Source organism: Misgurnus anguillicaudatus, chromosome 6, assembly GCF_027580225.2.
Source record: "Misgurnus anguillicaudatus chromosome 6, ASM2758022v2, whole genome shotgun sequence".
NCBI lineage: Eukaryota > Metazoa > Chordata > Actinopteri > Cypriniformes > Cobitidae > Misgurnus > Misgurnus anguillicaudatus.
The window spans coordinates 15393840-15408150 of NC_073342.2; the positions used below are offsets into that span (position 1 = coordinate 15393840).

At 36.1% G+C, this 14311-nt stretch overlaps 1 protein-coding gene across 1 annotated transcript in view; it reads right to left on the reverse strand.

Annotated features, from left to right (window-relative positions):
• ntrk3a (neurotrophic tyrosine kinase, receptor, type 3a) overlaps positions 1 to 14311 on the reverse strand; it is a 280863-nt gene that overhangs the window by 143394 nt on the left and 123158 nt on the right. Inside the window, exons 7-9 of the mRNA XM_073868566.1 lie at positions 12280 to 12421; positions 5416 to 5712; positions 3795 to 3808 (exon numbers count right to left, since the gene is read on the reverse strand). Of these exons, the coding sequence (XP_073724667.1) occupies positions 3795 to 3808; positions 5416 to 5712; positions 12280 to 12421 (453 nt within the window). The remainder of the gene's footprint in view (positions 1 to 3794; positions 3809 to 5415; positions 5713 to 12279; positions 12422 to 14311) is intronic.

A 14311-nucleotide genomic window follows, 5' to 3' on the forward strand; every position in this document is an offset into this window, starting at 1 on the left:
CATCAGTAAATATACAGACACTTGATTTAATTTTCATATATAATTTAACATAACTTTAAAGACAGGGTGCATGAATTGTAAAAGCCAATGTTGACATTTGAAATCACCTAAACAAACACGCCCCTACCCCAGTAGAATCTGGAGCTTCTTTTGATAGACCCGCCCCACACATACGCAACCCAGGCAACGATGTCAGTTAGTAGACACGCTCCTTACTGCTGATCAGCTACTAGTGTGTTTTGGTACTCGGCCCGACTCCATTTTCCAAAGCGTTTTTCAAAAATTGTGCACCCTGCCTTTAAAAAGGTGATGGATGCATTGTGTGGTCACACTGGGCTACTATTTTAAGCATTATACTTTATTCAGTATTATTCACTTAATATATATTGGGGAGTTTGATTAGATTTGATTGATTAATTATTGCTATTAAGAACCAGATCCAACATTACACCACCATTGTTATTCATACAGTATTGAACAGAACCCTTAGGCTGTATTTTCCTGTTCTCTACTAAGCAGGATATTAAGCAAGACCTGGCTGGCGGGCATTCGCAACACCCATTCATACACCACATTCATAGAGTTAGGCACATATGGATGTATTCTTCCCAAGCAAAACCATCTAACTTTATTCACAGCTCTGACAGAAACAATCTGTCATTCGGACACTTCCCCAGTGTCAACTTTATTAAATGTAGTACATTAGGTGGTATCAGTGTAAAACGTTGTCTCTTGAAGGACAGGGACCGAGTATCAAATCACGACTCAATGTTAAATTTTAACCTTGACTTAAATGATTGAGTAGATTTAAGGTTAGAACAGGCCTGCGTTTTAAGTCAGCATGAAACGTAAGTAGCAATCGTCTTATTTTCAGCGTCATAATGTATATATATGAGTTGGCTTCTTAAATGAGAATAAACTTAGGGCTGGACTTCATTTTGTCCATCGAGAACTAGTGATGGGAAGTCCGACTCTTTTTCATGAACTGGTTCTTTTGGACTGTTCGTCTCAAAGAACTGGTTCAAAAAATGGAAAAATGCTTTTAACTGTTTGTTTAGACTTCTTTTAAGATCATTCTTTGCTTCATGATGAACAAAACAAATGAATATGATACAAAAATGCATGCACCAGATAATAAAAAAGAAGAAACGTACCATGATCTGAGTCGTCTATTGAGAAAAAATGACAGAAACAAACACAAAGTGATATTTAGTTACCAATTATGAATCTGTTGAGATCATAGGCAAAAATACTGTACAGGCATTGAAGAACACTTGAAGAGTTTGGTTCCAAAATGCAATAAATCCATTTTTACTAATTTCTGTAAAAACTAGGATTCTGTGTGTATTCAACACCATTGCGGTTCACGATGCGTGGAATGGTGCGTTGTGATTTGTTGAGCGGATTTATTGCATTCTGCAGAGAAGGAAGACTGCCGTTTAACGCGTTTTGGAAAAAAGGGAGAAAATATGACAGAATAACACTGCGGATATCAGATTTTGCTTAAAATGAAGCATTTTCTTTTTAATACTGACCTGATACAATACTGATTTTGGTGGTAACCTTTAAAATGGCGTTTATCACGTTTTGGAACCAAACTCTTCACTTGATATTATTATCATAGGCGATAACTTGACTGGTTTTGTCAATGCACCCTTTCAAAGGTGGTTTGAATTTGAAAGGGTTGTTGCCATTAGGAACTAGATCCAAAATACACCCCCATTGTTTTCATATCAGTCACTATACTAAAAATACAAAACTGGTCCAATGACAGCACGTCCAACTCCACGGGCACCAGCCAACTAAAGAATAGACCAAGGAGCCAGACTGCAATTATTTGTTTCTTTAGACTTCATGACTTCTTTTTAGACCATTTCTTGGTTTATGATAAACAAAACAAATGATAAGATATAAAAATGCATGCATCAGATAATTAAAGAGAGGAACTTACTACAATCTGAGTAGTCTGTTGAGGAAAAAAATGACACAAAGTGATATATGATTACCAGATATGAATACATTGAGCTCAGCAGTAAACATATTTTGAAGTGCTCTTATAGTTTGGTAAAATTTGGTGATATATCAGTCCCTCCAAAAAAAAAAAAAAAAAAAAAACGTGATTATGTGATTCAATGCATAATCAGCCAAAGTCTGCATATTTATGCAAGGGACGCATTTTTTAAATATGCCACACTTTCACCGCATAAATTGCAGATTTCTGCTCGCAAAATATCGCATGATTTTATAATGTGTAACTGTTGCTCCAGGGCTCCCTTGCAAAAGAGATTTGAATATCTCAATGGGACATCACCTGGTAAAATAAAGGGTAAATAAAAAAAAATAAAAAAATAATCCCCGAATTTTGTAGCAAAAAGTCACATCTTAGCAGAAAGTTGAAAATTGTTGCATTTACTTCACACAAGCGCACTCATGTCCCCTGTTGTCATGGGAACGTTAGGAAGTGACGTAATTATGCGACGTGAACATCAATGAAAATCTGCAATTCACCCAATTTTGGCAAGTTCCTGCAATTTCTTCTCATAATTTTTTTTAAGAAAAAGTGTCGCAAGATCAAGGATTTTTGCCCGCAACAATCACAAAAAAACTCTGTGTTTTTCTGGAAGGACTGATATATGTATATATATATATATATATATTAGGGCTGTCAATAGATTAAAAAAATTAATCTAGATTAATCGCATGATTTCATGAGTTAACTGCGATTAATCGCAAATTAATCGCACATTTTTATCCATTCTAAATTTACCCTAATTTAACACTTTTCAGGTTTTTAATATTCTAATCATATATACATATATAGATGCTTTATGCAAATGTATGTTAACAACAGCCTGTTTACATTTTAACAGAATCACCAGCCATTGTTTTGTATATGAATTTTCCTTTAGAAGATTTTTCTTTCTCCATTTTTGTTTGCTGCTGCATCATTTATGACCTGTGCTGTCGGAATTAGCAAATTTAAAAAAAATAGTTGTTCATATTTTGACATTCTCTATTAAAACATAGAACAATGCATGATTTGTTGAAATATAACAAAATATGACAGAACTACACGTGTTTGAAGTTGAAAGAGTCAAATTACCACAAACATTTCCACATCCATACATTATATTACCACATCAATACCTTAAAATCACTGGTAAAACTAATAGATTTAGCACACAAAGCAAAAACATCATCAATGTATGTTCAACTTTTTTTCCTTTTGTTTGATTGACATTGAGACAGACTGCTTAAAATCTAAGTGATCTAATATAATGTTACACATCAGATAGTTTCACCCAACAGTTAACCAAACATTTACTTAAAACATAACAGATTATAGATCCTACCTGCGTGAATTCTTATCAAAACAGATATTTGTAAAACTATAATTTTGTGTAGATGTCTATATATCCGGGTCGCGCACTCGCGCGTCTGTCTGCACGCGCTTCAGATATCAGTCAGTCAGCGTGAGGGGATCGCTTTTGAGTCTTGTCGCTCTTAATAACTCTTTAACATTAATCAGGTACCGAACTTTATCTCTCTTAATGACTCTTTTAACATCTAGCAGTCTTTTTTCTAAGTCATGCATAAAAGCGAAACCAAAATGAATTGAGACGCATTTTTGTATTAGATTAAGCATTAGGAGGACGGTAACGTTACACCTCTCAGACGTATAAATAAAGATCATATCAGATGTCCAACGAGCATTTAGAGCATTGGATTTGGTAGACGATTTGCGTAATGTTCTTATTTCTATGAAAACTTTCGACTCATTTAGACAGGTTCACATTTGTCTGCGTCTCTGTTCATTCAACTATGGGCTGGACCAAGGGTCAAACAGAAATTGCACGTTGCGTTAATCTCCGTTAATAAAATTAGTGGCGTTAAAATGAATTTGCGTTAACGCGTTATTAACGCGTTAATTTTGACAGCCCTAATATATATATATATATATATATATATATATATATATATATATATATATATATATATATATTAGGGGTGTCACGATTCTCCAAATCCTCGATTCGATTACATTTTCGATTCTGATGTCACGATTCAATTCGATTCTCGATATTTAAATGAATTTTTTTTTAAGACAAAAAATTATATGCCTTTATTATTATTATTATTATTATTATTATTATTATTATAGTTTCACATTAACATGCACATTGCGTGCTTTTCCTCGCATGGGGGTTTGTGGGCTTTACTTTACGCGAGAGAGCTTGTAGAGAGAGAATTCCTTCTTGCACGCAGATAGACAATGCGCGCGTCTTGGACTCCTATTATCTGAACTAAATCCGGTGCTTCATAAGCAGCTGCGCTTCTCTCTGTCTCACGTGCATGCGCATCTCGCATCTGTCCAAAGTCTAAACATAAACTAAAGTAATAATTCTTACGTATTTGTTCAGTTTTATGCGTTTCATGCGAGCTGAGGCAAACTATACCTTTTGTTTAAAATATAACCCGCTGCATCTTGGCGGCTCTCTCGTGCAGGTAGTAATCCTGTTTATGATATGCATTTCAAGGAGTTGTAGCAATACATCCCTCTGTTTAAAATATAAATCGCGTTCCGCTGGATGGATGTTTTTAAAGGCACTTCTGAGAGTTTATTTTCCCCCGCTTGGCAAGCCGACGTGACTTGGGGGCGTGGCAGCATCGACGATCCAATTTTTTAATTCGAAGTTCGAGGTTGTGACTTAATTTCGATCGAAATCGTGACACCATTAATATATATATATATATATTTATGTATTTATGTATTTATGTATTTATGTATTTATGTATTTCCCAGAAAATGTGTAAATTCGACCCAAAATGAGTTAAAACAACCCAGCATATTTAGATCATGTTTGGGTCAAATATGGACACCCAATAATCACCTTTTGCCTGGCATTTCTTTTTATGTCCAGTTGGCATTTCATGAAGCAGTCTTATCCCAAAATGTTTTTTTTTTAAAGAGTGTCCATCTATTCTGGACTCTTATTGGCTGCTTTATCTTTATTATTCAGTTCAAGTCATGCATTTAAAAGTCATTTTATTAATAAACCTTTTACTCAAGTCACCCTGAACCTTTGTAAGATTGTGAATATATTAAGAACATTCACACGCCCTACTTGTTATAGCTTAGCATTAACCAAGAGACGTGAACTTTAAGAGAGAAGGTTTGTATCTATATTTATCTATGAAGCGAGTGGATTCTCACCTTTGGTGTTAATACGTTACTCATAACCAACATTCAGCCTGTTCTGTTTCTTAACACATGATCTGTAATATAGTATAACACTTCTAATCTTAGAAATGCTCTCTAGGACGTGCCAACCTTACTATTTTTGCACAGATTGAGGATGAACATTTAGTTGCCATGGCATTGTATGCCCAATATTTAATGTATATGTGACATACCTGCAAAAGGTGGCTTCAGGAAGTGGGCACAAACGGTTTTGACAGCCACACCCAGAGAGTTGCGGGCCTCTAGTGTGTAGTTGCCATTGTTGTGGTGGGTGGGGTTTTGAAACTTAAGGCATCCCTCCAGATTGTCCTGATAGACGGCCATCTCTGGGTGGATGTAGTCGGTTGGCTTCAACTCCATGCCCTTATAAAACCACCGCAGGGTGGGCAGGGGATGCCCGCGCACCGTGAAGAGCATACATGTGTCGTGCCTTTTCTCGGGTTCCTCGAAACTTATAATGACAGGAGGATCTATGGGGAAAACAATAAAATACAAAAAACTTCTTAAACGAACAATCCTTGTGTATTTGTCCAGCGTAAGTCCGGTGAGCTTGGATAATCACACTGCGTTTATGCATGAGTGGGGCTTTAGCCTGCACAGCACAGGTTGTCCGCACGGATGTTTGTTTGATCTGTTATCCTGCCTCTTGGACAGGAAGATCCCGAGCTAACCGTCTGGCTGGTCATCAAGTGTTTGGGCGAGCGCACGTTTCGTGGAGAGAGGGCACAGAGCCAGGAGCAGAAAACAACTGCAGTCCATAAACTCTTTCGCATTTCCACTCGCCGCATACCGGACACTAACGGTCAACGATTATTATGCTGTAAATATGTCATACATTTCTATTAAACATTCATCAAGGATATGTGGTTAATTCACTTCGAAGATGCAAAGTTTGCATGTATTCATTCTTTATGGTTTGTATATGCCAATTAATTACAGCAACATTACATTTAACTTGAAGAATTGATTATTATTATGATTATTTCTATTGCAATGGTCACAACTGCAAAATGAAACCACGTAAAAGAAAATTATTGCAAGCTGTAAAATAAATAGTTACAACATTAAACATTTTAATGCTTCTGCTAAGCGTCAAGTAACAATGATAACCTTGTGAGGTTGCAGCGGTCAAGTGCTACAAGTCGTAGCTTTTAGAAAACTCCCAATCTATAAGCTGTAATTACGAGCTCAACGAGGACGTGAACAGTTTTTACACGTTGATATCTTCTTATTACGGTAATTACAATATGGCACTACTGCGCTTAAATTGACAAAGAAACATAGAAAAATGTAACACTTTACAATAAGGTTGTGTTTGTTAAAGGTGCAGTGTGTAAATTTTAGCGGCATCTAGTGGTGAGGCTTTGAATTGCAACCAACGGCTTAGTCCACTGCTCACCCCTTGCTTTAGAAATGCATAGAGAACCTAGCCGGCACCAGAAAAACATGGAGACAACTTAGTGAAAAAAGTTTGTCCGTTAAAGGCGGAGTCCACGATGTTTGAAAGCCAATGTTGATATTTGAAATCACCTAAACAAACATGCCCCTACCCCAATAGAATCTGGACCTTCTGTTGATAGACCCGCCCCCCACATACGCAACACGGCAAGGATGTCGGTTAGTAGACACGCTCCTTACTGCTGATTGCCTATAAGTGTGTTTTGGTAGTCGGGCCGTCTCCTTTTTCAAAGCGTTTTTCAAACATCGTGGGCTCCGCCTTTAAGGGCTTCTGTAGAAACATGGCGGCACAAAATGGCGGCTTCCATGTAAGGGGACCCTCTGTGTATGTAGTTAAAAACGTCTCATTCTAAAGTAATAAAAACATGTACATTATAAAAAGCTCTTTATACACCCTGATAATATAGTTTTGTATATTATTTTGCATTTCTGTCAAGAGATCCTTTTAAAAATTACACACTGCACCTTTAACATTAGGAAATGCATTAGCTTAAGTGAACAATAAGCAATACAGTTTACCAGCTTTTATTAATCTTTGTTAATGTTAGTTGATGCCAATACAATTGTTCATATTAGCTTATTATACAATAAATAATATTAATAGTAAAAAAAAAAACGTTAGTATATGCTGAAATTAACGTGAATTAAGATTAAATAACAAGTTAAGTTAGACATTTTCAACTTGTTTTTATAAGTTTATAAGTTTATAATGTCAACTTGCACTCTAAGAAAGGATGTGTTAATTTTTTACAATTTTTTGTGTTATCCTTTTTACATTTTGTGTCACTTAAAAGTAACACAAAATTTGTTCCAATAATAACACAGAGATGTGTATATTCTGGGAAAACGCATTTAGTGTGTTGTCCCTAATCTAACACTGATTGTGTTGTTTTTAACACATTCGTTCTAAGAGTGTATCATAGATCAAAACTTAAAATAGTAGGTTGAATTGACTTGCAAAACCAAGTTATTGTAAATGTATGCTGCATTTTGTTTACAGTGAAAACATTTTTGTATGATCACAAAGCACTGAATGATGAGTTGAGAGTATGTTTTTTTTTGTGTGTGTGTGATTAAATTATGTTGCTAATATGAACTATCATGGTCACAAAGACTCCAAATAGAATTTCTTTCAAATCTAAAGGCAACAATGATCTTAAATTTAGCTTAAAGAGCACCTATTTCATTGCTAAAACAATTTTTTTTGTATTTGCTGTAATACAATGTGTCCGCGTGGTTTATGGTTAAAAAATTTCAACCTCTTCCTGAAACACACGGATTTGAAAAGCTCTGTGTCCCTGATTGGCCAGCTAATCTGTACGTTGTAATTGGCCTGACTACCTCTGACGTCAGGCGAAAATGTGACGCTCGTTACCATGTTTGAAAGATTCACAATGCAATGCTAACAGGAGTTAACTTACAGGTTGTGAGTCCGAAGCGGGAGGATTTATGATAATGTCGGTCTTGTCTACATCACCAATCCCAGGAAGTAAACAGTTGCCTACAATCCGTGTGTTTGTTGTAGTCCAAGAAAAGAGATTTACGTTGAAGACAATAACTCTTTGGGGTTTGTATCTTTTGCATATCGTTAACATGTAATAATTACACACCAAAGGGAATGTAAAAACGTGAATCGGACGATAGGTGCTCCTTAAATCTAAAGGAAACAATGATTTTTCAAACACAGAGAGGGAAATTTACACACACACACACAGAGAGAGAGAGAGAATCAAATTTCCACAAATTTGCAGTGCTAAGCAAATCTCTCCCAGTCAATAGATATTGAATGTGAGAAGAATTATGTTACATTGTTGTTTGCCAACACTATTCAGTGTAAATGTAAATACAGACGCAACACAGCAGCCTCAGATTACCATGTACTGTAATTGTATCTAGCTGGCAGAAGCGGTCTTTTAATAAAAACATTTTTAATTGTCATTTTTCATTCCAAGCGCATGGAAACAGGTGCTGTTTGATATCACGAAGCTGTGCTTTTCAATTGTTTGCCATTTCATGCTTTGATTTTCTGCTTGCTTTCATTATTGGTGAAAATCCCAGGCTAATCGAGTGTATGTTTGAACAAATCCATTTGAAATGGCTAAATAAATATTTGCATACACTTAAGAAACAATATTATGTGATACTAGTGTAGCTACAAAAACTTTAAGGACAAGTTGGGTATTTTACACTTAAAGCCCTGTTTTCAGATTGTTTATGATGAAATAGAACGATTTTGATTGAAATTTGGACATATGATGCTGGCCCGAGTATTTTCGGGTGTTTCTTGTATCACCTCCCACCTCTATAATGGGTTTATAGGTGCACAGGAACAATACTTTTTAAAATGCATTAAACTTTCATTTACAAAGACGTGAAACTCACAGAGTGGTCAGGGGTGTTTACTGATATGCTCACACAAAAATCCAACAGGTTTTATCGTAGTTTTTGTCCAACTCCATTGACTTGTATTAGATGTGCTGTGAGGTACGGTATTACTCCGCGCCAGGAACCTTGTTTGTATTTTTTCAATTGGCAAAGGTGGATTATCGCCACCAACTGGGCTGGAGTGTCTATTAATCAAGCTCTCAGCGGAAGAATGTACGGGTGTGAGGTGTTTGGAAAAATAGGTCCACAAGTTTACAACGAATGATAAAACACCTGTTGGAGGGCATCTTTTGCATTTGATTTTTGTGTGAGCATATCAGTGAACACCCCTGACCACTCGATGAGTTTCACGTCTTTGTAAACAAAAGTTTAATAAATTTTAGGAAGGATTGTTCCAGTGCACCTATAAACCCATTATAGTGGTGAAAGGTGAAACAACAAATACCAGAAAATTCTCGGGGCAGCCGCATATGTCGAAATTTCAGTCAAAACCGTTCTATTTAGTCATAAACAATCTGAAAACAGGGCTTTAAGTGTAAAATACCGACCTTGTCCTTTAAGGGGGGTGACATTCTACAAGCGTTAAATTACAGTTTTTAAACAAATAACGGTGGGCACACACCAGATTTACGAAAAATATTAAAACAGCCTCCAATTAGGGGTGAGCGTGGCACAGTCTACAGTAACACAGGGTTAAATTTAACACAGCTATTTTACATAGTTACACACAGCAGAGCAACGTGTACTGCTCTTTTTTTCCCACTGTCACATGACGATCTCCTGTAAATTTGTAAAACGTTTTGATTGTTTTCATTAAGATCTTTTGTTAAAATCTTACAAATTTACAAAAACATCTTTTTCTAGACCCACGCACCCCTCCCAGAACAGACCCTGAAAATTACACACCCTCACAACTCTTTTACCATTAACTGAAAAAACATTGATATATCTCTTCAATATTACCCTTATAGCCTTTTTTCGAGTTAAAAGACCAGAAGAAGAACAGCCCTCTCTTTTATAGATCAATAAGCTACACAAATGGCTTTCCTAAAACACAACACAGTGGGTTGTAAGGGGCCTGGTGAAACAATTTCTCATATTGTTAGCTTCATTGTGGTTATTTTTCTTTTAAAAACATACAACAAAGCAGACATTTAAATGAAAATATTGCAAACTTAAAGTGTTTTGCAGACAGATTAATCATAAAATAATCATAAAACTAATAAACAATATAATAGGTTTTATATATATATATATATATATATATATATATATATATATATTTAAGCAATATCGCTCGAGTAGGAGTGTGATATAGCTCTATATCATCACGGCTGTGATTAGGCCAGAGGCACGAGGCCGCAGGCAATCACAGCCGTGATGATATAGAGCTATATCACAAGACTCCGAGAGCGATATTGCTTTTATACAACAGTTCGACGGCACACGTTTGAAAAACGAAAACTAGAAAACAACAACGGAGTTATTTTAAAAGCCTCTTTGTTTGAGAACTACTTCTTCCGCCACGGATTTGAGGGCGGCCAGAATGACAGGTAAAACTTTCGGCTGCTTTGAAGCTCATACAACTCAATGGACGGAAAAGCCGTTACTTTATATTACCGTTTCTTGGTCACAAAGTGTAGTTTTAAGATTAGTTCAGTCGAGAATGTATCTGTATTATATTTAAATCTGCAGTCGATTAGTAAAGATAGCGCCTGTTTGAACGTTTGCTTAGTGAGATTCGGTACGAATGAGAACCAAAGCATGAGCGGACGTCAGTGTTCACTCGCCCCGCTGACCACCGCCCTCTCTGGGCTACACCTCTAACAGAGATACCCTGGCTCTCATGTTGGCCTTGTTTGTTTATGATCGTCAAAATGAGATCAAATCAGCAGTATTTGGTGTCATGATCAAACTATTACTTGTTTTTTAATTCATATTTAGTGTCTTTTGTGTTGTTATTGTTTTGGCGCGAGGTAAAAGTTAATAAAACTACTTGTATAACGTTACTATTGCTTTCTCATTTATTCTTAACGTGATACGAGCACTCGATTATTATTATTAAACTTTGTTCTTGTCAGTACTATATAAAACGGTTTTATAAGTGTCAGAGATATGTTTTTGCATGCTGCTTATAAATATATCAGTGGCGATATCTCATAACATGTCTTAATAGTCACGTCACGATAAAGTAAATGATCAATGTCCACATTTAAAAGCTGCGGTGCTTACCTGCAGTTCCACAGTGTTTTCGCGTTCTGATAAGAAATATAGCTCCAGAAAAAAAACGAGTGTTTATATTCCTCTTTCCAAGTGTTAATCGTCCACACGATGTGACAAGACATTTCTCCCATTAACTGTAACGTAACATCCAAGAGCGCTGATCTTTGACGGAATAACTTCCGATTGGGGATTCACAGACTGATTTATGAGCTAGTAAACTAATGAGACAAACGGAGAGTGATTCAAAACAGGGCGTCTGTGTTTTTCCATTCACAGATGAGCCTGCTTAGGACCTCCATTCACTAGGTGGCGGAATGATACGAAAGGTGAAGCCGTTACCGTGCCGATATCAGCACAATATCGCATAGGTCTTAGCCAATCAGATTCGAGAACCAGAAAGAACTGTTGTATATATATATATATATATATATATATATATATATATATATATATATATATATATATATATATATATATATATATATATATATATATATATATATATATATATATATATATAAATAATAGCTGGACTCATTGTCCAAATAATAATATTACTACCGCTGGATGATATGTTAGACTAATAAGGTTTGATAGGATTAATTCAGTTTTTAGATAACAACATAGAAAGTAAACAGAAACATTTGAAGTCAAATACATGCTGTCAGTTTAAATGTTAAATCTTCATCTACTTATTTTGGCGTTAACATTGATTCTGCTTTTAGCGTATCTAAATTAATACTAGGCTTACTACTGTTTTTTTTTGTTTGTGATAAACTCTTATATTTAAAATAAGAGGAGATGCAAATGATCCAAAAAGTCAGTATTTTGCATATTTTGGGTAGGACACATGCAACAAGGATGTTAGGTTTGATTCACAGTCAACATACACCAAAATGCATTGGCTAATAGCACTGGCCAAATGCATAAGGAGCCAGTAAAATTAGAGAAGGTGAATAAGAGGCACTTACATTGAACTGACAGTTGTATGGATGAATTAGTCATCCCAACTATATTCTCTGCAATGCAGGTCAGCATGAAGCCGTTATCCTCCCGGCTGACGTTGACCAGAGTTAAGTTGATAGAGTGGACATTCGGTGGGTATTGATTGGATTGGAGGAGGAGATAGCACAATATATATCAGTTTGCTTAGATTTAACCAATGGTTGGTGGCGTAACTAGCCACTGAAGACTCCAACTGACTCGTTTAATGGATCTTCATCAAGGTTGACATAATTTAATATACATTTTAGTGTAAATAATAATAAATAATAAAGAAAACAGGCTAAGCTGGCTGGAGTAGCTGCACTGTAAAAAATACTTTGCTGCCTTAATTTTGTTTTGTTGTTGAATCAACTGAGATTTACAAGTCATTTCAACTTACTATTATTTATCTTGACTAGAGATGAGTTGTTATAACTACAGGTGAGTTGTTATAACTTATAAAATATAGTTGAGAAAAGTCAACTTAATTTTATAAGTTGTGACATCTCTGTTGACATGACTTGTAAATCTGAGTTGATTTAACAAAAAATTTAAGGTAGCAAAGTTTTTTTTTACAGTGTGGTTCAAGCCCAAGAAGACCATCTTGACAATGGTTTGGGGGGGGTTTAGCAGGGCTTAATTCTGGATGAAGTATAATTTTCCCAACCCATGTTTTTTTGGAGGTTATGTCTATTAGAAATGTATTGGAATATTTCATCAGTTGACTATTAATGGTACAGCACAATATAAAAACTGTCTATCTGCAATAAACTACTGTATTTTACAATCACATCAAAGTATATTGGTGTAAAAAAGTGTTGGCCCCCTTCCTGACTTTTTATTTTTTATAACACACATGGCCCCGTGTGAAAAAATGCCCCCCCCCCTCCATGTATATTTAATATGTTGAGATCCACAGAAATTCAGGAACAAATGAGAAAGTAAGTAATTGAGATCTATCAGTGGGGAAAAGGTTATAAAGCCATTTCTAAAGCTTTGGGATTCCAGCGAACCACAGTGAGAGCCATTATCCACAAATGCGAAAACATGGAACAGTGGTGAACATTCCTAGTAGTGTCCAGCCAACCAAAATTGTTGGAGAGGTCACAAAAGACCCCACAACAACTTCCAAAAAACTGCAGGCCTCACTTGCCTCAGTTAAGGTCAGTGTTCATGACTCCACCATAAGAAAGAGACTGGGCAAAAATGGCCTGCATGGCAGAGTTCCAAAACACAAATCGCTGCTGAGCAAAAAGAACATAAAGTCTTGTCTCAGTTTACCCAGAAAACATCTTCATGATCCCCAAGACTTTTGGAAAAATACTCTGTGAACTGAAAAGTTTAACTTTTTGGAAGGTGTGTGTCCCATTACTTCTGGCGTAAAAGTAACACAGCATTTCAGAACAAAAAAATATCATACCAACAGTAAAATATGGTAGTGGTAGTGTGATGGTCTGGGGCTGTTTTGCTGCTTCAGGGCTGAAAGACTTGCTGTGATAAATGGAAATATGAATTCTGCTGTCTACCAAAAAATCCTAAAGGTTAATGTCCAGCCATCTGTTTGTGACCTCAAGCTGAAGCGAACTTGGGTTCTGCAGCAGGACAATGATCCAAAACACACCAGCAAGTGCACCTCTGAATGGCTGAAGAGAAGACTTTGAAGTGGCCTAGTCAAAGTCCTGACCTCAATCCTATTGAGTTGCTGTGGCATGACCTTGAAAAAGCAGTTCATGCTCAAAAACCCTCCAAAATGTGGCTGAATTACAACTGCAAAGATGAGTGGGCCAAAATTCTCTACAGTGCTATAACAGACTCATTGCAAGTTATCGCAAACGCTTGATTACAGTTGTTGCTGATAAAGGTGCCCCAACCAGTTATTAGGTTTAAGGGGCAAGACCTTTTTCACACATGGCCATGCGTTTGGATTTTGTTTTCCCTTCATAATAAAAAACTTTATTTGTGTTATCTTTGATCTGAAATATTAAAGTGTGACAAACATGCAAAAAAATAAAAAATAAA